The sequence below is a fragment of the Myxine glutinosa genome, chromosome 5, assembly GCF_964187855.1.
Source record: "Myxine glutinosa chromosome 5, kmMyxGlut1.1, whole genome shotgun sequence".
NCBI lineage: Eukaryota > Metazoa > Chordata > Myxini > Myxiniformes > Myxinidae > Myxine > Myxine glutinosa.
Window position 1 is genome coordinate 41,044,084 of NC_136265.1, and position 25,566 is coordinate 41,069,649.

At 46.1% G+C, this 25,566-nt stretch overlaps 1 protein-coding gene across 1 annotated transcript in view; it reads right to left on the reverse strand.

Moving 5' to 3' along the window:
• Positions 1–5,545: 5,545 nt before the first annotated feature.
• LOC137427636 (gem-associated protein 5) overlaps positions 5,546–25,566 on the reverse strand; it is a 63,099-nt gene continuing 43,078 nt past the window's right edge. The window contains exons 10-20 of the mRNA XM_078777941.1: positions 18,767–18,865; positions 17,898–18,020; positions 17,662–17,760; positions 17,122–17,259; positions 15,166–15,313; positions 14,910–15,029; positions 11,084–11,294; positions 10,650–10,916; positions 9,867–10,026; positions 8,319–9,127; positions 5,546–6,153 (exon numbers count right to left, since the gene is read on the reverse strand). Of these exons, the coding sequence (XP_078634067.1) occupies positions 5,932–6,153; positions 8,319–9,127; positions 9,867–10,026; positions 10,650–10,916; positions 11,084–11,294; positions 14,910–15,029; positions 15,166–15,313; positions 17,122–17,259; positions 17,662–17,760; positions 17,898–18,020; positions 18,767–18,865 (2,396 nt within the window). The 3' untranslated portion in view covers positions 5,546–5,931. The remainder of the gene's footprint in view (positions 6,154–8,318; positions 9,128–9,866; positions 10,027–10,649; positions 10,917–11,083; positions 11,295–14,909; positions 15,030–15,165; positions 15,314–17,121; positions 17,260–17,661; positions 17,761–17,897; positions 18,021–18,766; positions 18,866–25,566) is intronic.

Consider the following 25,566-nt stretch of genomic DNA (forward strand, 5'->3'; position numbering starts at 1 on the left):
ACAGTGGACTCGAATACTGAAGATCAAGTGTTCTAACTTAACATAGTGTTCTTTTGTCCAGTAACTATCTAGCAAAGTGCCTTTAGCAATTTATATGATGCACTGAAGGCCTCCTGGTGTCCTGCAAATGACAAATTAGTAGGTGTGCTTACCCGTCACTTCGCTGATGGATTTTATTACATACATATATATATATATACATACATACATACATACGGTCCAGGCTCATGGAACAGCTATGACACAGAACAGATCAGGACACAACATAAGAAAAACGCAACAGCAGGAGAAAGAGGAACGCCAACAGCATGGCGGATGGAGACGGACGATGAGGGTTAGGGGGAGAACGCAAAGGGTGGACAAGATGGATACAGAAGCAAAATTCTGGGAGGGGTGGGGGATGGTTTAACGGGTGGAGAAAATATCCTGGCTTTGGATGGGGGGTGACCTGACATGGTAAAGAACAGCCATCTGGAAGACGCGGCTTGAAGTGTGTGGAAGTCGGTTCCACAGGTGGGAAAAGGAGGAATAAATTAGTGGAGGTGAGCAGTGGATCTGCATTTAGGCAGTTTCACTAGTAGGGAGTTGCTGGTGGATCTGGGCTCGCTACCCCTTACCACTGGCCTGCGTCCTGCTGATACTTTGGGGGACAAAGTGCGGAGAGGGCAGAGGGTGCAAGACCAGAACTGAGGGGGAAGATGACAGAGACCACCGGCCTGTCAGTATCAAGACTTTGTTAAAGTTGTTAACAACAACAAACAACAATCAAGAACAACAATCAATCAAAAAGTTGTCAACAACAATCAAGACTTTGTCCACTTTGTTAAAGTGGACATCTCTCTGACCATTCTCAGAGAGCCTCCTCAGCGTCGACGAGTCTGGCATTTCACTCAGACCAACTGGAACGGTCTTCAAGCAGCCATCAATCATCTGGACTGGTCTCCAATCTCTACCGCCTCTGACATCAACTCATCCTGGGAATTCTTCCAAAGTAAATTGCTCTCTCTCATGCACAGATTTATCCCATCTCGTCTTCAGTTGTCATACCTTTCCTCCCGTCCATGGTACACGGAATCTTGTGGTGAGGCTGTTGCCCAGAAATAACTGGCCTTCATCTCCTGGAAAGCAAATCCAATGGAAGGAAATCTCATTTCCTTTCTCAAAGCCCGAAACAAGTGTGTGTCCACCCTCAGGAGAGCCAGGAAACAATATCTCTCCGTTCTCAAGACCGAACTCTCTTATCTGTCTCCCTCTTCCAAATTCTGGTGGCGTCTGGTCAAATCTCTTTCTGGTGTTTGTTCCCCCTCCATCCCCTACCTTACCACAAACGGCTACACAGCTGACTCCGCACGTGAAAAAGCTGAATGCCTCAACTCTGTGTTTGCCTCTAAATCTTGCGTCTCAAACCCATCCCTCTCTGTACCCACCGTACCCAGTCATACCCAGCTGCTCCTGGACTCTGTGTCCTTTCCTCCTGACAAGGTGGAAAAGTTTCTGTCAACCCTCGACTCTGATTCTGCAACTGGACCTGACGGCATCAGCCCACAGGTCCTAAAATCCTGTTCTTCCACTCTTTCACTCCCTCTCTCTGTTCTCTTCACCCTCTCTTTTGCTCAAGGTCATCTGCCATCTGCTTGGAAATCAGCCAACATCACCGCTTTGCACAAAAAAGGTGCAAAAACAGATCCTAGCAACTACAGACCAATCAGCCTTCTCCCAATTATCAGCAAAGTCATGGAATCCATCATTGCTTCACATATGAAATCTTTCCTCTTCTCCAATGGCTTGATCTCTGATCATCAATTTGGTTTCAGACCTGGTCACTCTACTCTGGACATGCTGCTTCTGCTTTCTCAACAATGGATGGAGGTCCTCAATGCCAAACAGGAAATTAGAGCTGTCTCCTTTGACATATCACGTGCCTTCGATACGGTCTGGCACCCCGCTCTGCTCACCAAACTCTCCTCCTTTGCTATCCATGGAAATCTCCACGCATGGCTGGCGGACTTCCTCTCGAGTCGTAGTCAACGTGTGGCCCTGAATGGGTTTCTCTCATCTCCTCTTCCTGTTCAGGCTGGAGTTCCCCAAGGCAGTGTTCTGGGCCCTGTGCTTTTTCTGGTCTTCATCAATGATCTCTCTGACTCTCTTGAAAATCCTCTCCATCTCTTTGCTGATGACTCTACTCTCTGTCGCTCCATTCCTCATCCCTCAGATCGGCACTCTGCAGCCTCCTCACTCTCTGCAGACCTGGACAAAATCACAGACTGGTCAAACAAGTGGAACATGTCTTTCAATCCTGACAAATCTCACTCTCTTACTATGTCTCTCCGAAAAGACCGACTGGACAACCCTCCCATCCACTTTCTGAATAATCCTCTCAAAGAAGTTCTGTCACTCAAGCTTTTGGGTCTCACTATCTGCCATGATCTTTCCTGGGAAAACCACATTTCAAATGTGGCCTCCAAAGCCAGTCGCCGACTGGGCATCCTCCGTCGTGCGAAATCCTTCCTTGGCACACCTGAGCTCCTCACCACATACAAGGCTTTCATCCGCAGCTCAATGGAATACTGCTCTCCCCTCTGGGCTGGTGCTCCTGCCTCACACCTAGCTCGTCTTCACGCTGTTGAAACCAAAGCGTTCAGAATCATTGGAATCTCCCGCGATGAAGCTAACTCCAAGGGCCATTTCACTCACTCACCGCAGGCAGGTTGGTGGTCTTTCCGTCTTCTACCGACTCCTCTCTGGCCTTGCCCCTCCCCCCCCCCCCCCCCCCAGCTCTCTCTGGGCTCTGTCCCCCAAATATTCCTACAGGTCACACAAGATCTGTCTGCGACCCTCTTATGGTTAAACTGCCAAAATCAAGACTCTCTGCTCACCTTCACTCCTTCATTCCTCTTTTCTCCCACCTCTGGAACAAACTCCCTCACCGTCTTCAATCCCACTCCACCCTCCAGGTCTTTAAAACAGCTGTTCACCACCATCTCTTATCTTCCCCCATCCAAAACCTTGATCTTTTCTACCCCCGATAATTTCACCCCAAATCCACTTTTTTGAAATATCAACTTCTGTCCTGGAAGTCCTTGGTCTCCTTGTGTTTTATACCTCTCCCCCTCCCCCCCTCCCCCCCCCCTTCCCACGCCTCCTTCCCCCAAGCCCTCTCCCTCCCACACTTCTCCCTGCTCTCAAATGTTGTGTTTGTGTGCTTCCCCTTCTCTCCCCATCTTGTCTTCCGCTCCCTCTTTTTATATATTTTGTTTGTCTGGTTGATTTGTTTATGAAATAAATGTTAGCTCTTTCACGAGCCTCGATTCAGTATGTGTATATATATATAAATAAAAGACAAGACAATTGAATCAAGACAGCATGTTGTACTTAAACATATCACATATCTATATGAATCTCAAGGAGGATGTAAAATGTCATGAAACACACGAAAAAAGGATCTTTTATAATACGTAATTGTTGTTGTTGCTGCCATGGTGGCAATGGTTGTTGTTGTTGCTCTCATGGTAGTTCTGGTTGTTGGCGTGTTTCTTCCGTGTACTTGTATTTTTTCTATTGCTTTGAGAAGTATTACTGTATTTCCATTTGTGTGCTCCTTCCGTGTCCTAAAGGGTTCCTACTGTCGTAGAATAACAAATGTTATTGTTGGAACTGCTGCATTAAGTTCTTATTCCCGCTTCTTCTTCTTCAATCAGGAAAGAAGAGCTGACAACAGGCTTCTTTATGATTAAACACAATTTTTGTTCCAAGTAATTTAATTATTAGCTTTGCAACGGTACCATTTATGTTATTCTACAACAGCAGGAACTGCTTCAGTAAACCTCGTCCTGCTTCGTCGCGTGACGGACAGAAGGACACGGACAAACTCCTCTCCTTCTAGTAATACAAGATAATTAATCCTTCGACAACTCTCCTCTCCCAATGAGGATGCAGTACCACAAGGTAGTGTGCTGGGCCTAGTCTTGTTCATCTGTTAACAACCTCTCTAATGCTGGAAAACGGTCTCTTCCTTTTCACAGATGACTCAACCTAGTTGTTCACCTGTCCCACCGGAAGGCAGACAGCAGCTGCATCACTCTTTGCTGATCGGGAATTGATTGGCTGCTAGTCTGTTATGGAGCATGTCTTTCAATCCTGGCAAATCTGTTTCGCTGTGTCACTCAGTCATCTTGTCAAACTAACCCACATCTCCATTTCCATAGATAGAGGTTCAGTCTCTTGCACCTCTCAACCTCACTGCACTGACCATAAAGCAAAGCTGGCCTGAAAAATCAGCCACAGACTGGGCATCCTGTGTTTTTCCAAATAATTCCTTGAAAAATCAGATCTACTCAGCCAACAAGGTATTGGTCTAAGCTCAATGGAGTACTGCTCTCCACTATTGGCTGAGACGCCAGCATCACATGCGTCTTTCCTGGAATCTATACCTCAAAATTATTAGCATCTCCCAAAATGATGCCAAAGCACAGGGTCTGTTGCTCTCACATGACAAATACATTGGTGGCACTTCTATTTGGGTCTAGTTTTCTCTGCTCTCTTAGCCCTCATAGCCTCACAACTCGTTCAAGATGCAGACGTTCTTCCAGTGCACCCCACTCGGTGAAACTCTCAAAATCCAGGCTTTCACACTCTTTTCTCCAATCTGTGGAAATGCCTACTGGAAATCTTCAGTCGAGGACTACAGGCAAGCATCCCAAGTCATCCCCCAATCTTTACTGCCTCCATTAACCCCACCTCAAGCGACACTCTTACCGGTTTCTGCTTCCATCCTCCATCTGCTCTTCATAAAGCCTGATGTTGGTTTAATGGTTAAGGTCTTGAGTTTGAGACCCCAATCGTGCCGTTGAAATAACACCAGGTGGATTGACTCAGCCTGTCATCGTTCTGAGGTCAGCAAATTGAGTACCATCAGGAGGCACTGCATCAGCGACAGTCGCACTAGCAGCAGCCACGGGCTGCATACGAAACAATAATAAAATCTGCTCTTCCGGTTTTTTCCCCTTGCTAGTTTTGTCCAACTGTGGCCCCACCACCCCTATGTTGCCTTGTAACAAATCCGGTTACCCTCCGTTACCTCTCTTCCATGAGCCCACATCTTGTATAACAGGATTCATACGTACCCTTTTGGGTATCTGAAATTCCATGACTTTTCCATGACTTTTCCATGACCCTTGACTGATTTTCCATGACCCCACACAGTCATATTTTACACACCACCCTACCTAAAAACACATCAGCAATATTATCCAAATTATCAAGGATTTAAAGTCGACCACTATCCTGCTTTAGATGAATAACAGATTAGGTAACTGGTAACATAACAATGTGGTGGGCCAAAAGAAAACACACCAGCTCTCACTTTCCAGAAAAGACAGTCAGTGAAATTCCATGACTTTTCATGACCCGTACTTTCATGACCCTGTATGAAAAGTTACAGACCTAACTTATCCCTGAACTCTAGTCACTCTTAACAAAAATTAAATCCCACCGATTATTGGATTAATGTTGTCAATAAAAATCCCTTTTAAAACAAAACATGTCCTTGCTCAAACAAACCTTTAATTGAGCACGGAACCAAGTCAAAGCCGAGGGAAAAATTTAACCTGGGAGGAAAAGGCAAATTTAAACTAAATTGTGTCTTTTTCGGAAAACTTTATTCCTATAAATCGTGTTCATGAAGGAGAAATACGAGTTTGAAAACGTTGTACTTCCTTTAGATGGCATTCGAGAAATGCAGTCGAGGTTAACGAAAAATATTAGACCTCATCTACTGTGTATGCCAAAAGTAATTGTATCCGCAAAAGATGAAAAGTCTTTACAATGCGACCCGAAGAGGCAGCATCATAATTATGGGTTTTTAAATTAAATAAAAACATATCAAAACCTCACATTTGAGATCATCGTACAAACGGCTGCAATGATGTCTGGTTACTCGGTGGAAGACCGTGGAGCGAAGACATCACCATTGGCGGAGTGTAGCAAGCTTGAGGAGCGGAGATTGGACCAGGCGAGGCGAAATGGAGGCTCGGAGGCAAAACGATCGCCCAGTCGCAAGAGCTTGATCACGTGCGTCGGAGCTTGCGATGAGGGCATCAAAAGCCAGATATGGAGGAGAAGCAAGCAGGACTCGGCCACAGGAGGAAATGGTCCCTGTTTATGACGACAAAGAAGAAACCCGCCAAATACATATTTATATTGATGCAAAGCAAACTTGAGTACAAAGCGACAATATCCTAAAGTGCGTGGAAAGTTCGATCATAGATGTCTCACATTCCTCCAGGGGGTTTTATCACACAAGCCCATGGTTTGTTGATTGTCTTTTTTTAATACATGGTCTAGGCTCGTGGAAGAGGTGGCCACAACATACCGAAGGAAACAGCAGGGCGGAGGAAGAAAGTCAACAGAGACAGACAAACAAGGGATGCAGGTAGCGATGAGGGGTAAGTGAGATCTTAAGGGGTGGACAAGATGGATAAATAAGTAAAACTTTGTCGAATCCGATTGTTAACCACCAAGGTCCCATTGATACACAAGAATGGTTGAGCATGAAGATCGCATGTCATAGTTTGGCCAAGGTCACCGAAACAATTGTTTGTTTGTTTTTTACGCCACGCACACGAAGCGAAAAGTGCGGTTAAGCAATTGGTTTACTTCCGTCCCTCCGTCTATATAAACGTCTGTTTATGATCGAGGAACAACTTAATTTCAATTTAATGTTGTTTTGATAATAAATAAATAATAATACGTCAAGTACAACAATTATGGTAAGTACAGGACACAGGTAACAAGTGCAAAATACATGTAAATGCATGTATGTACCGATGAAAGTCACTTCCTGAATGGACTTTTTGAAAAACTGCCATCAGGGAGACGTTTTCATGCGAGGTAGACGAAGAACAACATTTTCAAAAAGTCATTTGTACCATGTGCAATTCAAGTGCTAAATTCAAATTATTCACCATTTTTTGCTGCTTTGTCCATCTTCCAGATTTTTTTTACCCTGTTTTCTTATTCCTTTTTATGTTTTATGTTTTATTCATGATGTTTGAACTTGCGGTGTCACCACAGAGGAATTTCCCTGGACACGGGCCAATAAAGATTATTATTATTAAAACATTTCAGTAGGGACGTCAGATAACCCTATTATTGGCCAATGTCCTGAGATGCTGTATTGCTGAGATCTGATCAGAGGCATCACAATCCAACAAGAGCCCATCAAGATAAGTCCTGGTGCGTCCTTGACCACGAAGCAACCGCTGTGTGGGACGCTTGGTCAACACCTGTTGGATTGGTTGAATACAACACCTTTCAGATCACATAATATGTCCAGCTTGTCGCAGTCTCTGTTCTCGCAACAGGTTTGAGCTTGGCACGCTGGGAAAACTCCGCATTAGTGATCCGCATCGGCCAGTATATCTTGAAGGCCGCTCTAAGAAGGTGTGAGGGTGTCGCATCAATTTCTTGCTGAAAGGTCGCGGTCAACGTCCAAGTGTCCGCATCATATATTTTGAACATGAATCGCAAAACAAACCTGTAGTTTAGCAGTACCTTGGCTCTGAATTTGTCCTGATTGCACATGCGCAGAGGAGCCTACCTGGCAGTTAAACAAAATTGAAAATCATTCCAAATAGGAAACTTATTGTTTTTAAGGATGTCATAAAGGACACAAACAACAGGAACAAATAACGAATGTAGCATCTTGAATAAGGTGGTGTAGAACATGCTGAATTCGCCAAAAATTTGGCAACTGTTCAAATTTCTTAACTTTTCTACTTCCGTTGACAAATCGTAACAATTCAAATCATGAACCACATGGCCTATGTTACTTTGAATGAAACTAATGGATCGCCGAAATCGCGAATGGAGACGATCTGCGAAAAATTGTTCCGATGTGGTTCATGATACTCCACTTGAGCATAAATCAATCTCCTGTGCCGTATCAGGATTTCATCAAATGCAATCGCTGCGATTGGAAGATTTGAAAAAGATTGTTTTTTTTTTTGTATACAAGATCGAGGCTCATGTAAGAGCTTTAAGAATCAAACAAGGAATCACAAAGCTTTAACAGAAACGTAACTGTAAAGTTTCCTGTTTGGCATCGAAACTTCACGGGCTTTAAACAGCGAATCGGAGATCCACAAAGGAAAGACATGGTGGCAGCCTCCACGGGAATTTGCGGGATAGTCATCGACATTGAGCATTCACTGCCCTTAATAATCCTCAATAATCGGATCGAGCATATATTGGTTTGTGAATGTTTGACCTTCGCTTTCAGGTCGAAAAGTTTGGAATGCTCAACTAACACGCAAGCTTACCTTCAAATCGGCAGACATCCTGTCGAGCTGAGGCTGAATGTCCGCCAGCTCTTCTCGGAGCTTTGACAAGTCATCCAATAAATCGCACCCATCAGCTGCGCTCTCGTGCACAGCAACACGATCACCTGCAGAACATTCCTCAAGCTGCTCTTCACCGATCTCTGTGCACTCAACTCCTCCGGTTCCATCTGACGTGTTTTCAGCCATAACAGGTACGTTCATTTCAGGATCCAACTCCTCAGATACTAAGTTAGAAAATTCATGTCCTCCTCCGCCTTCATGATTCTTTGAACATTTGTTGGTGTTCTGCTCTTGCTCTTCCAAATTCTGATCCTCAGGGATCAACTCGGTTTCACCGACACAATAAACGTCTCCAGCAGTCTTTCTTGAGCTGCAGATGTCCCGTTTTGTACTATCAGACATCACAGGCTCAGACTTTGAGAGCTTATCCACAGATGCACTCACAGTGGTGATCCTCTCTTGGATCAGGCTCTGCTTACATTGCAATGCCTGGAACTCGGCACGCTCCTCCACAAGAAGAGTCTGGCAGCCTTCGTCAAAAAGTTTCTGCAATGCATCATTGGTGTATCCTTCCATTTCAGGGTTAGCTTTAATTTCCCCGTTCTCCATTGGACCGTTCTCCACAACACCATGTTGCATGGACGTGCAGACTTCAGTTACCGAGAGATTCTTGGAACGTGCCAGATCCCACCATAGTGTAAAAAGAACGCCACGGTAGTAAAATGCCTCCAAGGTCGACAGAGCGGTGCTCGAGGTCTTCATCCTCAGCTGCAACAACGTTGTCTTTCCTACTCACAAGGAACAACAACAACAAAAATTGATCATCACTGGCTTCTTGCAAATGGGCCTTTTTCACGCTATATACATATGATGCACTTTTTCTAAGTATCTGGAGGGACAGTCAAGCAAAGAGGGAGTGGGGGTGGGGGGCAGCATCATTGGCTAAGGGGGCAGCTGTGCCGCTGATGCAGTGCCCTACGTATATTAGAACAGCAATTTGTACAGGGTGCCGGCGATAGCATACCTACTTTTCGGAAGGACACAGTAGGGTCTTTAATCTCCATCAACTAATGCCGGCAGACGGGACTTCCAATTTAACGTCCATCCGAGGGACGGCACACACATTGATGAATCACTCTGCCTGGAAAACACCAGGCTGACAGTTTATAGCTATTGTGATGACATCCCAGGGTGCTATAGTGATGTCATCTGCAGTGAGGATGGGGGATGGAGAATGTTTATTACCAAATGCATAATCAAACAGTTACGAGGCGATAAAGCACTGATCCACGAAATGGCACCAGCCTGGCACTGCAATGTTCTCCATTGCACCGGGTATAAACTACGTAGACCGTCCTGGAGGTCAAAGTTTTACAAACAATACAGAGCTTGGGGTCAATCCTCTTAGCTGCCCCAATCCAAAAAATAAATAAACAAATAACATTGTATGTATATGCTCTCCTTACCCTTCTCGCTCACGCATATACCCACCATAGCCCCAAATTGAAGTGAATAAAAACTCATTACCGGATGGCACGATGAGTTGGGCCACAGCCTGAGCAAAAGCAAAGTCTCTAGCCTCCTGCAGCTCGCACAGGAGATCACCAAGAGTCCGGCATGCCTCTTCCCACAGGTTCAGGGTCTGTGTCAGCGCGGCGCTCGCCAGTTCACGGGCCGCACATGCCATCTGGTACGACAAGCAAGGGTCGTGTGTGTACCGGAAATTGAACATTATGAGCAATAAAGATAAATTAATCTGAACAGTGAAGATGCAAATGGGGGCAGCATTGGGAACCAAGTGACGAGGCGGCAAAAAAAGAAAAAAATGTATCGATCTCAATAAATGTACAACTGTTCCTCACACGTGAAATTCCTGACAACGTATTTCATGTTTTTGAGCGATTGATTTTTGTGCAACACCTTCCTTTAATACTCCTCGGTAAAAGTGGTGTGCTCTTCAACGTTTCATGCCATTAGTGGCACGGGGACCTCGTCGGCATTTCAAACACATCCATATGAGCTTAGACTTGTTTGATTTCCTTGTTTTGTTTCTGCTGAGGTTCTACCATGTTCTCCCCTCCACGTTAGAATTTAAAGCACAAATTCGATAATGATCAAATATTGGAATTTTTGGTTTCTGAAATATGCCTTTTGTTTCACTTTAAGTACGCGAGTTAAATAAATAAGTTTTACGAGATAGATCTTAATTTCAAGTTTGACAATGGGAAAGGGACAGCCAAAGCCCACTGCACCCAGTGGTTTATTCCCAAGTAGTTTCCTTGCAATTCCTGAATCACATTATTCAATCACCTGTGTGCGCATCATCAAGCTTGCGCTCGCCTGTGAAGATACAGCCAGCTGAGAATACAACTTCTGCTTCTGCTCAATATTGAGATCCTCAACACCAAGATGGTGTCTGAAGACATCAATAAGTGCGTCGAGCAAATAAGAGTTGGAGACGGTTTCCACCCAAGGATTCCATTGCGTGTCATCCTCGAAATTGGACATTCCCAGAACTCCCGTTTGAGAAAGGTAGTGATGGAGCAGTTCCTGAGTGCAGAATACCAAAGCATGTTCCTGCAACAACAATAACATAAGATTACAGTCAAGCCAAGACCACTCTCATACGTTCCATCAGTGTAACAAACCCAAAAGCCTTGTTGGAAATCTGAAATCTACTCCGCAGTCTAAAATCCAACTTCTGTTCTTGGCTCAAAATAGGCAAGCGTCGTGAGAGATTAGACCTTGAGGCCGTCGTGTGGTTTCAACGCAGCTTGAGCACCAGACCAATCGTTGCGGTTCACCATCTCATGGGCACACCGCAAAGCGAACGCTGCAGCCAGTTCGCCGAGGCCAGTGATGGAGGCAACGCGTGAAGCTGCCTGCAGTGCAGGTACATCCCCTTTTCGGCTAATGGCTACCGCAGCATCGTATGGAGCTCCACATGACAGGTAGCTTACGGAAGAAACACGTAGAGGAACTCTTATGAACTCATATCACATTAATTGGCAATTCGATTTTACATACAGTACAGTATCTCAATCAAACAAACTTTGCATCAGCGGCACAAATGCACCTCTAACAAAAGATAGTACCTGCCATGTAGCTGCATTCAAAAGATTGCGGAATAGTCCATGGGCCAGATGAAATGTCGGTACCATCTGAGCGAGCAAAAATCTATGGGTACCAAGTTATTGGTTGCGTCAATATAAGTAACTTGTTCTTCCTCTAGAAGGGAAATGGATGTTGCACCTACCATGCATCTGAGAGACGATTACATGGTGCTTTGCGTTCGACAAGCTCAACTATGCTCGCTTCCAACCCTCCTACTATACAACAGATGTCCCGACTGTTTATCGACCATCCAGAAGTACGTGTACACTTCATGCAGGGTGGATTATCTGTTGAGCTCGGCATTAGAAACATATTTGGACGAATCCTCGTGGATCAGACGATCGAAGAGACTTAACAAAGACACTGACACCTGGAGGAACTAAGCGATTCAGCCTGAATCAAGGAGCTGTCACCAGATACTACCTAACACCAGAGTACCGCAGCATGTACCTGAGGTGGCTAAGCGACATGATAGGTCAAAGTGGGCTCCCAGCTGAACCACCCAGATCTGCAGCTACCTAAGATGAGGATGACATCCGATCCTTGGTTGATCTCATGGAAACTATCTGGCTGAATCCGCCAAGTCCTGATCACGCAGAGTTTATCAGCTTCTCAACCGCAAATGTTGCTCCACCAGATGTTGCTAATGATCTTCTCAAGGCTCGCAGGGTAGGAGAGTACGCATACCAGCATTTAAAGCAGAAACGACTGGAAACCAAACCGCCAATTGCACATTTCCACGACCAGATGACAAAAAAAGAACTTAAAAACATTCTCCCACATCGGAAAGAAACCAAGCAGCCAAGCGCAGACCAAACAAGTAGTTCTGAAGGCCGACAGGAATCTGTTTGGACACGTGATCATAATTGCCCAGAGCCGAGAGCTGCACACGAGTGATGTGTTGGCTCACCCCCTGGGACCTCTACCATGGGCCAATGGTGAAGGATCTCTATGGAGCACAAACAAAGCAGCATTTGCCAGAGTGCTGGAGAAGTGTTTCTCCAGCAGAAGTAATCCTCGACTACTGTCATTGATGGAATGATGGATCGACGTAGTCTTTCATGCTTATCGAGAGATGTCCATTAAATATGCAGAAAAGTGCAGCAGAGGTGCATGCATCTAGCCTTACAGTTCAAGAGCATCGCACAAGGCCGCAACATCCAGCAGTGAAGGAAATTGCTCCGCAGCTCTTGCAACGAAGCAAGTTTAATCAAGAACCCATTGGATTAGTAGAAAATGCCCAAATGCAGGGAGAAGCTGGAGGACAAGTTGCTCTAGGTAATCTGTGAAGAAGTATGCTCCAAGCTTACCAAGGAGCATTAGGAGGAAGTCACAGAACTGCAATCTACACAACAAGAGGCGGACACCCACATGCTTCTATATGTACTGCATATGCAGCAGAGGCCGGTTATAATGCTGTGGTGATCACTGCTGAAGATACAGATGTCCTTGCATTGTACCTTGGCCTCAGCAACGACATTCAGTGCCGTGTATCAGAAGTGTGGAACACAAAACCGTGCACGGTTTCTTGACATTTGAAAGCTTGCCATTCCAGCATCAATGAGTTGCGGCATCACGTCTTCTGTGCTAGATGGGGAGAGGTGGAGTCCAGCCAGCTTCCACGATGTGAAGACTGCCTCTTCATGTAGTCCTCCATGCCAATTACCAAGCTGCTATTTGGAGGCGCTGCCTGCAAAGTGGACCCTTTGCACCACGTCCCATGGGGGTGTGGTTGGATCACAGGCAATGATGGGAATCTGCTCATTGAGTGGATTCATGGTTCACCAGATGCAGTGCTGCAACGGCTCTTCTGCTGTGCGATCATGCAAACTACCAGACTGCACTACTTGCCTCACCAATGGTCTGAAGTGCACAGATATATCCATTATAAATTCAAATTAGATCATACATAATAAATTCTATAATTCGGCCGCCGCGTTGGGGTAGGGAAAGGAAAAATCCTATAACTTTAGGTAAAAAGTTGTCGATTTTCGTTAATTTTCCTTCACTGCAATCTACAGATATTGTGTACTCTAGTTCAGTACCATTGGGGCACTTATACATGTTTGGAAAACAATATATTCAACAAAATCGACAAATAGTGCATCATTTTGCTTCAGCCATATGGAGGGTGGGTACTGGGTACATTCAAGATATGACGACGCCCAATAAGCTGCCACTTTGTAATGGTTATCACACTAAAATATCATCCATAGATATACACCAATTTAAAAAAACCTAAACTATAATTTGCCCACCGAAATGGTACTGATGTGTAATTTCTGGTCTGGGCCCATGGACGAGAAGAAGAAGAACGAAATGGAAGTACAAGAAGAAGCACAAAAATAAGCAGAGGCAAAATAGGAAATAAAAGCAAAGGGAGAAGAAGCACAATAATAATAATAATAATACCAAGAAAGAGCAATCAGAGATTGCAGACCCTCGCCAGGATGCGTTTTAGTGTTTTAAGGCTTTTGTGTTAAAACAAACATGGCGGCCAAACCACATGACCGATGACGTAATTATTATTCCCCCCCCCCCCCCCTCCAATTTATCATAGATGACACTCAATAAATTTCATCTTGATCACATGAAGTTTTGTACTTGTCGAATTATGACGTCATAATGGAGGCACCTATGACATCATCATTAACATATGTTATTCCCCATGAAGAGTTCTTTACAATGAGCCATGTCGCAATTCTTTCTATGCAGCACTTTCAGAGATATAGAGGGGCAAAACTTTTTGGTTTTTACAAGATGGCGCCCGTACGTGACATATGACGTCATAATTATCATTAAAAAAATTATACAGGTGGAGTTGCACCTATCGTGAAAATTTCCTGTCAATCGGACCAACGGTTGTAGGGAAAATCATATTTATTCTGTGTGGACAAACAGACAGACAGACAAACAAAGACAAACGGACTCCAATGCAATACCCTCTCCTTTGGCGAGGGTAATAATAATAATATTATTATTATAATAATAATAATATTATTATTATTATTATAATAATAAGCAAAGTTTACTTCATGATAATCTGTCATCTGCACAATTAATAAAATATTTAAAATTCACGTTTGGCGTTCCCGACTGAGCACGTAGCTAATATGTCTGATTCTAGGAAACAAAAGTTTAAAGGGATTTGTAAATCCTTCGAAGTTTACAGGCCCGAACAAGCACGATGCAAAATGCTGGCGCAGATGTGGCTTTAGAGTTCGGCTAGATATTGCTAGGCCATGTTTACATTCAGCAGTTGTTTCTGGTCAGAGGTCGCGACAGCGCAGTGTGCGCCATTTTGCTTCAGCAGGATGCGGCACCTTGCATCAACGACCGATACATCAGCTGGGAATTCGTGTTGATGTACAATACAGCAAATTATGATGAAAGCTTCATTTGTACAAAAGTACATTTTAGCAGACAACTCGTTATCAAGGGACAGATTATACTGACCATTTTGCTGCCAGAAGGTGGTGTCCTCCTTTCTCCAGGCTTAGGGCCCATTCCGTCAGAAGTTCGCCGATGCAGGGATCGGACGGAAGCAACCGCAGCCGCGCCACTGCCAAAGCCTCCCTACACCAATCACATTGCCAGCAAACAAAACCTGTAACTGCATTAGTTGTCACGCACTTGGTCCTCTTACCCGCTACACTCCCATATCCGCTTCCATTATGCATTACTTCCGTACTCGATTCCACGTGCAGCTTACCTGTACAAACGGTTTGTTCTGAGTATTCCAATGGCTTCGTGCACACGGTGAAGAGCCAACAGATACGTGGCTGCCTTTGTTGGCTGATCTTGTGCACACAGCTGTTGCACGTACAACTCTGCGGCACGCACCCAAACCCGATAACCCACTGCACACAGACACACAAGCAGGGCTGGCTTTCAGTACTAGAATCGCACATTGTCCGTTTACCTCGACATGAAACGTCTTCGAACTAGAACGGCACTCGGTAGAGCGCATACCTCTACCAGGTTGAACAGTTTATGTTTTGGATCCCACTGATAGGCCGGATCTGGATTCGGACCTGAACCAAAATCGAATTGGCTTGTTCTTGTCACCAAACCAACTCATCCACACAGTTTCGTCCAAATCCGTTCACAACTTTTTGAAATTTCATGCTACATATCGTTTCTCGCCTGATCTCTCAATGGTGACAAATCACTTAAAAATAAAAAAAATCCTCGTATCCGAATCCATATTCAGATCTTCACCAAAATCGAATTGATTCATCCTTGTCACACACCCAACCTGTCTACCAAGTGTTGTTGTCCGCATCCGTCCACAACCTTTTGAGATACCATGATAAAAAAAAAAATTTAACCACCTTTAGAGGCCATTTTTCCCCGCAAAGCGGGGGTTGGCCTTTTTCGGACACCGTGGTTGTTGTTGTTTTTGTTGATCCCCTTTTTGAAGCAATGTTTTACGGCCGGATGCCCTTCCTGCCGCCAACCCTGTTTGTCGCCTTTTTACGACAAGCAGGGAATTACCAGTGAACTGGTACTCAATTAGCCGACCTTGGAAGGATGACAGGCTGAGTCAACCCCCCTGGCGTTAATTCAGCGATCGACCGGGATTCGAACCCAGGATCCTCGGATCCTAAGCTGGCACCCTAGCCGCTACACCAACACCAGGCTTGTGATAAATAGTCGTATATCGTTTTTTCCCTATCTCCCAATGGCGAAGAATCGCATTTAAAAATTTTCAGATGCAGATACGGATCCGGATCTTCACCAAAATCGAATCATTTCATCCTCGTCACATACCCAACCTCTCCACCAAATTTCGTCTGAATCCGTCAAATTTTTGTGATATCCTGTTCACAAACATACAGGGGTGAAAACATAACCTCCGTCCACCTTCGGTGTTGGAGGTAATAAGATACAACAGCCACACTCTCCCTCCCTCCATGCATCAGCTGCACATCATCACCTCAGAATGGATGATGTGCACCTGCTTCTAGCTTACCCAAGTTTTCAAGGCAATATACAGGAAAGGTAAGCACAAAGAGGCCGCTAATCCATTGCACCGACACAGTATCCACTTCCTATGATGCATGCAATGCTTCCCCAAGTCTATTCATTCATCGACTTAACTAGTCTCCACAACTCGAGGAGATTACAACTTAAAACACTTGTAACATAGCGAGTGAATTTAAAACGCGATGATGTCATAGGTTGTCGTTAAGAATTTTCACCTCCACCACCGAGGGTGGATGGATTTTGGTTAAGGTCAGGATGCAGATCCGGCCCATCAGTGGGATACAATACATATACTGTTTAGCCTGGCGGATGTATGTGTGCGTTCTAGTTTAAAAGGTGTTCTGGTTGTTGACATTTTAACACCTGCCTCACGAGGCTGCGTCTTCAGGTAAAAATCCCATGTATGTATAATGTTGCTTTGGTTGTGTCCTAACATCTCTGTCATTCATATATTCTGGGAATTAACTCCTACTTCAGCCTTGTGATCTGACTGGGTATGGGTTGAGAACCTGAAGTCACAGCCTTATGAGGCAAATGCTCAGATGGGGACAACAAGCAAAAGACCTTTTTAAAATAGTGACTGTAGATGTGCAAAAAAAAAAAAAAAAGAAGAAGAAGAAGAAGAAGAAGAAGAAGCAGCAGCATATAAACATTCGAAGAATGAAAAAGACGATCGTACCCATTGGAGCCAAAGAGATCAGTGTGTCCGTCATCTGATTGCTATCAGCCGCTGCTTGAATGGTCTTCAGCAGGTCCCCATGCCACACGGCCAGCTGGTGGTGCTCTTCATGGTGGCCGTTCAGGATTAACGAGGACCCTGCAAGCAAAACAGATTTTTACGTTTCACCGGCGGTTTCCATATCTGCTAGATCTACATGGTCCTGTATGTTACACTTGTAAGTCAGTTTGTTGTTCCCATCTGAGCACATAGCTCATAGTACTGGGATCGCAAGTTCAAAAACTGAGCTACCTTTACGACGGACACTTTTGTTCGTGTAATCTTTACCTTGAAGAGTAGTTAAGATGTCCGTGCGGTTTCATAACCATGGATAATCTACACCTGCCTCGTGATGAGGAACGCGACTCGATTCATCGGAGTTTGTGAACACAGTTCATATAAAGTATGACAAAGAAGCAGATTCTGCAATTTCTTGGACAATGAAGCCATATATACGTCGCGTTGGTTGACTTTAACAAAGATCCGCAGAAAAATGTTCACCTTCTTGTTGTATCATCGATTGGGCCATGTCATGGTCGACAAACAATCCATGTCGGATGCAATTTCCCGATGTCGACTGAGCAGTGGTAGAGGAGCCTGCTGTGAAATGGGAGTGAGGGGGTGTGTATGGGAAGTAATGCATTTTAAAAAAATATTTAAACAACAACAAAAAAAACATCTATAGAAAATGTTTCACTTGATTTAGCCAAATTTCAGGCACGAGCAAAGAAAAATACCTTCATTATACAACATCTGTGCTAACACCGTGCAGTCTTCCTGCAAGTCGACGTTCCGCTGTTCTTGTAGAACAGTCAAATGCAGGTTTGACCGAGGCTTTCTCCTTTTCCTCCAGCCATCTGCTGCCACGACATACTTCTATGGTAAGACACTTCAAGGCAAAGATCGATGGATGCGATAGATATAATCATCGAATGGTGTAAATGGCGCACGCCTGTATCGGGTACAGGTTGGGTCCACCAATCAACATCTGGTTATTTAGACTTGAGTAAAGCATCAACAAGATTGCTGTTAGCCATGATGACGTCATAAACAAGAAAAGTCACAAATTGATGTATATTTATGGTAAGGTAGTTCTGTAGCGTTTGCCCTATGTATTTGTGGGGAGTTTTTGGTAGGCGGTGTTGTGAGCTTCGCTGTCTTGCAAATAACGCCGTTTGTGTTTTGTATCAACATAGTCGTGATCATCCAACACGAGTCTAGCCACGTGTGAAGCAGACAAGGTTCGAGATCGGGACCGGCCGAACATGCATGCGCGGTCAAAGCTCCGCCCCTCTCCCGGGGGAGGGAGTCACACGCCACTGCCCGAGCCAATGCAAGATGAGAGGAGAATATACGTCACGTGACATACGGACACCGAAGGCACCACTATTTCATGGTTGCTCCTTAATTTGATCAACAGTTGAAAAGTCTATTGTGATGTCGACCTTCTATTCCGTGTGTGAAAAGAATGCGATACAGCAACTTTGGTGGAGATTTCCCCATGGTTTTGGAAACGTATGAGGAACACGCGCGCACATGCTCGATTTACATTCTATTGGGTGGAAGCAGTCAAGTTAGAAACACAAAGCACGCAACGGGAGCTTACCGGCATCATGCTTGCGTTTGTCCATCTCAGGCCTGGGCTGAGACTGTGGCTGGAAGTTTGCACTTTCTGATGTTGGTGCAGAAGTGACATCTTTTTTTTCTTTTTTTTGAGAAAAAGGTGAAGAGTGATGAGACCATTTGAAGTATGAGGAAAACTTACAATGATATCCAAAATTAAAATAACACAAATTAAAATAAATAAATAAATAAAAACATAAATAAATTAAAATAAATTAAATTAAAAAATAAATAAATAATAAATAATTAAACAAACAAATAAATAAACAAGAAGACTTCATGCAGAGCATGATACTTGCAAAATCCGCATCCCCCACCCCCAAGAAAAAAAATTCCATTGATACAGCAAATTGTCCATTTCATCAAGAAAAAAATTGACAATCTTGATCAAAGCTGGGGTCAACAGGAAGAAAAGTGACGATTTTTCAGATGAAAAATGATGATTTTGTAAGGTTGACCGTTGACCTTTTGACCTCAAAAATAGTTCGTTTCCCTATTTAGTGACTCAATGTGCAAATGCTGTTCAATTTTCAAGTCAATCGGATGAAAATTAAGGATTTAAAAAACTTGGCCGATGTTTACCTCAAAAATAGTTGGTGGTTGAATTCAGTGACCATATATGTAAATCCTCTTAGAATTTCAAGTCAATCAAATGAAAATTGGTGATTTTAGAAATTCGGCCTATGTTGACCTTTTGGCCTATGTTCAAATGAATGAATGAATGAATGAATGAATGATCGTTTTAAGGCCATTTTCCCCGCTAGAGCGGGGGTTAGCCTTGCGGGCCCCCATGACAATCATGGTTCCCTGTTTGAGGCAATGTTTTTATGGCCGGATGCCCTTCCTGACGCCAACCCTTGTTCACGCTCTTACGATGCGCAGGGATACAGTGTGCCTATTCTGAATCGGGGTACACACCGTGATCATTCATCCCAGCAAGCTGGTGCTCAATTCGCCGACCTCGGAAAGATGACAGGCTGAGTCAACCCCCCTGGCGTTAATTCAGCGATCGACCGGGATTCTAACTCGGGATCATAGGATCCCAAACCGGCACCCTAATCGCTAAGCCAACGCCAGGCTTGGCGTTCATCATCATGTTCATGACGTACATGATGTTCTTGGCGTACATCATGTTCACCTAAAATATAATTTATGGTTGAATTCAGTGACCAGATATGCAAGTCATCTTCAAATTTCAAGTCGATTGGATGAAAATTGAGGATTTTAGAAATTTGGCAAAGTTGGTGACCTTTGGCCTATGTTGACCCTTTGACCCCAAAAACAATAGGCTTCTCAATTGGGACGACCTATACAACATGGTGAAGTTTTGTGACGATCGGTTTGGAATTGTGACTTATAGGCCGTTGACAAACACAAACAAACAGACAGACAGAACCACAAACGCAACCGACCAATATACAATACTTGAAAAATCTTCGATTTTGCAAGTAATAAATAAATGGACAACTGTGTCTAAATTTCTTCCCGACGATTCTGGACGTTTGACTTCAATGGATCCTTAGGAAAACCAACGAGGCTGTTCAATCTCTGCCAGTACTCTTTGAACACAAATATATATATTGTTGCGAATATGGAATTTGGCCTCCATATCCGCTTGTAAATATTCCCCTATTTTCTCCAATACTCCCCAACTTTCCCCAATCCCCCATTCCCTAGTCCCATTGCATGTAAATAACAATCAGTAGAGCCGACCTTCCCCTTATTCCCCCATTAAATGTCGTGCCCAGGTCCACCGCACCACACGTAGACAACTTTCGGACATCTTCCTAGTTATTCTTATTCTATGTCAGTTAAGGCCTCGTTTCCATTAATTATGACTCTTCGTTGCACCAGAATGTGATTATATGGCATCAGTAGTGAGTTTAGGACCTTTCCCATACCTCCTCCCATCTTCTTCCCCAAACAACAACAATAACAACAACTACAACAACAATTACAACTACAACTACGACTACAACAACAGAGGGGCGGGGAGTGTGCGTCCTCACACCGGCTCGGTTACCCGCCATGACCATGCGCTCCACGGCGTTACCCCGAAGGGGCTGGCTGTCAGCTCCTCGTCAGGGGCGGAGCCAGTAACCCCCCCACGCACCCAATGAGAAGCAACGTGCCGATTCCATCTGGGGCGGAGCTAACGAGCCGAGGGCGTGTCACTCCCCGCCGGATATACGCGGCCCCGCGCCGGATGTGACGTGAGATGCGCCTCAGCTTGGAGAGAGAAGCCACCGCCACCCCCAGCGCGACGAGACCTCCCCGCATCTTTGGACCGGACCGGACCGTACTGTACCCTGCCCCGAGCCCAGGAGGACCTGGAGCCATCGACCCTGCCTTTCCTAGCCATCAAACCCCCGTGTGAGTCAGCCGTTGTCCCGTTTGTCTGTCGTCTGTCCGGGGTTAATATAAGAGTGTGTCTAAGTGCCTGTCTTCCTGTAATATACCTCTAGCCCCTGTAATCTAACCTTTCCGTACGAATATAATTGAGAATCGAAACATTGGTGTCGTATTGTGTTATTGTAATCCAGCCGGGTGTCTTCTTTTTCTTATTGAGCCAGCATCGCGCGACTAGTCAACGTTCGGGCACAATCGGGTAACTTGTGCAGACGTGGTCATACCATAAAACCGCTCGGTAAATAACATCCAAGCCACGTCTGTAACAATTGGTGTCAGGAGTGGGATTCGAACCCGGGACTAAATTTATTAGGCCCAAATTGGTAACAAGTAGAATCGATTCGGAGCGCGTTTCCCGCGCGAAATTATAACGGCGAAATTTGAATTTGTTTTACGAAAATAAAAATAAAAACCGAATTTTGAAAGTCGCGCTATGGCGGGTCAAGACGGCTGGGGTCCGGTAAAGGAGAGTGAGGTAGGGTCGATCCAGGACCAAATTGAGGGACAAGAGGAGAGCGAAGCAGTGAGGGCGGCAGGTTCGCAAAATAGCGCCGTCACGCACGAAGTAGCAGACGCGCGAAATGGCGCCTCACTGGTCACCGCGCCGGCGACCGTGACAGCGCCCCTGGTGGATTTGGACTTGTTTTTTTTGCAAATAAAGGCCCTTATGGCCCAGACTAACGAGCGAATGGAAAAGAATAGTGAGCAATTGGGAGACCAAATTAGAGGTTTGAAAAGCAGTATGGGGGTAATGGGGAACCGGATGGATGCTCAGAGTGAGCAAATGAGGGTTGATAGTGGGCGATTAGAGGGCCAAATGGGGGTAATGAGGGACGAAGCGAGGGGTACCAGTGAGGGGTTAGACAATAATTTTGAGGAGTTAGACAAGAAATTTGGGAAGTTAGACAATAATTTTGAGGGGTTAGACAACGGGATAAAAGAGGTGAAACATGGGTTAACGGGGGTAGAAAATAGAATGGCTGCCCAGGAGAATCAGATAGAGGGAGTGAAAAATGGGTTAGAGGGGTTAGAAAACAGTATGGAAGGCAAATTGAGGGACATGAGGGACCAAGCGGAAAGGGAAGTTAAACAAATGGAGCAGCAGATAGAGGGGGTCAGAATGGGGGTAGAAACCAAACTGGATGCTCACAGGGAGGAAATGGAGCAGATGAGGGTGGCATCTGGGCAGGAGATGCAAGTGATGGGAGAAGAGATCAGAAGAGGAGTGAGTGAGGAGGTCGGAGGAGTGCGCGAGGAGGTGAGGCACTGTGAGGAGCACATGGAAAAGGAGGTGAGAAAGGGGACTGTAAAGTTACAAGGGGGCATAGAGGACCTGACGCAGGAGGTGGAGCAGCTGACGGGGGGACAGACGGAGTTAGTGGAGCAGGTTCAAAGGAACACTGCGGTATTAGGAGGTTTAAAGGCGACACAGAAAGAACTAAAAGATGACTTGATAGCGACAAAGAGGGAATGTCAGATGGTACGCGAGGGACTGACAACGAGGTTGGACGAGGTGGTAGAGGTAATGGAGACGAAGGACCGGCAGGTGAGGACGCACATGGAAACGGTCAAGGTAGCCTTGGAGGACGAGCTTGAGGAGACGTACCGGGGAATAAAAGAGGTGAGGCACAAATTAGAAGAAGTGGAAGAAGGGGTGAGCGAAATTAAGAAGCGACGGAGAGGGGATAACAAGGAGATAAAAGAGGAGATAAAAGAATTGGTCCAAAGTCTGTGTTTGGATCGTGATGTGCTCATTAACCGGATGAGGGATTCGCAGGTGATGGAGGAGAAGCGAAGAGGAAGAGGACCCGGTGTAAGTGGTGACCAATATGGTCGTGCGTATGATGCGCCAGGGGATTTAAGGAGCTTGGGGGTCGAGATGGACCCGGGTGTTCGTGAGAGGCCGTTGGTGAAGTGTGCGACAGGTCTGGTGTGCGAAAAAGGAGGTGAGCGAGAAAGTCCGACTCTGGGGTGTGTGAGGAAAAAGTGCGTGCCAAGGAGTGAGTGTGCTGGCGAGAGTGAGTCGGTCGTAGCGCGTGTGCGAGGGAGCACGTGGAAGCGCGGGGTGGTGAGTGTTACAGAGGGTGTGACGGGAGAGTGTGCGCAAGAGTGTGCGCGAGAAAGGTGTGTGACGGACAGGTGCATGAGGAAAGAGTGCGCTGTCAGAAGTAAGGAAGAGTGTCCACCTGTGGGGAGTGTTACAGAGGGTGTAACGGGAGAGTGTGCGCGAGAAAGGTGTGTGACGGACAGGTGCATGAGGAAAGAGTGCGCTGTCAGAAGTAAGGAAGAGTGTCCACCTGTGGGGAGTGTTACAGAGGGTGTAACGGGAGAGTGTGCGCGAGAAAGGTGTGTGACGGACAGGTGCATGGGGAAAGAGTGTGCTGTCAAGAGTAAGGGTGAGTGCGTTGTCACGAGTGGAGGTGAGAGTAGTGAGAGTGACAAGGAGAGTGAGCTGGTTGTGACAGGTGAGCGAGGATGTACACCTGGGATGGAAGGATGTACACCTGGAATGGTAGAGCGTGAGTGGGAATGCACGCTGGAGTTGGTGGTGAGGCACGTGGTTGGGTGTGCGAATGAGAGCACACCTGTGATTGTCACAGAGGAGGTGACCGAGGAGGGGGCGCGAAGAGGTGTATTGGTGAGGTGTGCGAGCGACGAATGTGTGCCAAAGTGTTCGGTGGTCAGGTGTGTGACCAAGGCTGTGAGTGGAATGAGTGTACCTGGGTGTGTAAGGAAAGGTACGAGGAGCATGGGCACGGCTGGATGTGTGAGCAAGGAACGGGCTGCGGGGTGTAAGCGTCCAGGTGAAGCATCGACGTTAGACGGGGTAGAGTTTAGAACGACTTATAGCCGAATCGGGCCCTCGGTGCGTGCCGGGCCTCGCTTTGAACGGCCGCGTCCAGGCTCCACTAGGCGGAGCTGGCAGCCCGATAGAAAGGGTCGTCATGGCGACCACTTTTTGGTGAGACGTGCCGGCAGGTCGAGATCGGGGCATTGGATGGCTCCACGCCGAGGTGGTGCGTGGGATCTCGGCACGGGTAAGCCCCCGTCCCTGCACCGAGTGCCGGACGCATCCAGCCGCTGGCACAAAACAACCAGCATCCATTGCTTGGCTTTACGAAGCCAGGCTTTGGACAGGAATTGGCGCACCGAGAGGCAGTAGTGAGTAGACTGGGTGATGAGGTTAGTGTTTTGGACCCAAAATTAGAGAAAAACAAAATTTGATGATTGGCAAGGGATTGGCAGTAGTGATTGGCAGATGATGGGCAGTGATTGGCAAATTTTTAATTTGTTGAAATTTGATGTGCAAAATTGGTAGTGAGAGACCCCCGATGTGGTGGGATGGCAAATCCACCATCCTTCCCATGGGGGGGGCAAAGGAGCAATAGTTTATGGGGTGTATGGCAGTGAAAACTAGCCCGGGTGGGTTAGGTTATATTGATAGGGCCCTAGAAGATGACATTAGGTGACGATAAGGTTAGGTAGTGACTGATACCTGTAGTGGGGACGCAGGTAGATTAGTGTGGATGATAATGACGTGGGAGCGCAATAGTTTAAAGGGACGACTGGGAAGCGCAAGTTTCAGAAGGGAGTAGTTAGCTGAGATGATGCCGTGTTTGTGAGAATTGAACAGGTGTGATTGCACAGGTGTGCAACTGGACAGGTGTGTGGAGCAGTGTATGAGTAGTGAGTGTGTGGATCAGCGCGAATGCGCTTGGGGAGAGAAGGGTGCCGGTGGCACCAGGTGTGAGAGCACAGGTGTGCAAGTACAGGTGTGTGGAGAAAGTTGGAGTAAGTGGTACGGAGTGGTGTGCATGGTGCGAAGGTGTGGATGGGGGAAGAGTGGACCCCCATCACGGATACCCGGGGCGGGTAGTGTAAGTGTTAGGTAGAGGGTGCAGGTAAATTGTGGTTGGATATTGGCATCTGTGGTGCGGTTGCAGAATGGTGTTGTGAATGGGTGCATTAGTGTTGTGGAAATGGCTGGGCGTGTAGCCTGTTAGTGTGTGTAGTTGGTTGAGCACTCCACCACTGTGAGGATGTCGGCCAGGTGAGGCCGCAGGTGGGCTCTGGGAGCCGGTAGAGTTGTGGATGGGGCCCGAGGATCCGGAGGACGGACCCGGGTAGCCCAGTGCCAGAGAGGGCACCGAGTGGGGAGAGTGCCAGAGGGCCTTCCCCAGGTAGTTAGGTTAGGGCAAGGAGCAGGTAAGCTCGGAGGCAACTGCAGTGGTGGAGGTGTGCAGGTGGGTAGACCCACTGGGAGAGGTACACGCCGCAGCCCAGAAATTGTGCGAGGGCACCGGGAGATGAATCGGGGGAGTGAGACCCCAAATTGAAGCGCACCACAGTTTGGCCAATGGGAATTGGTTTTTA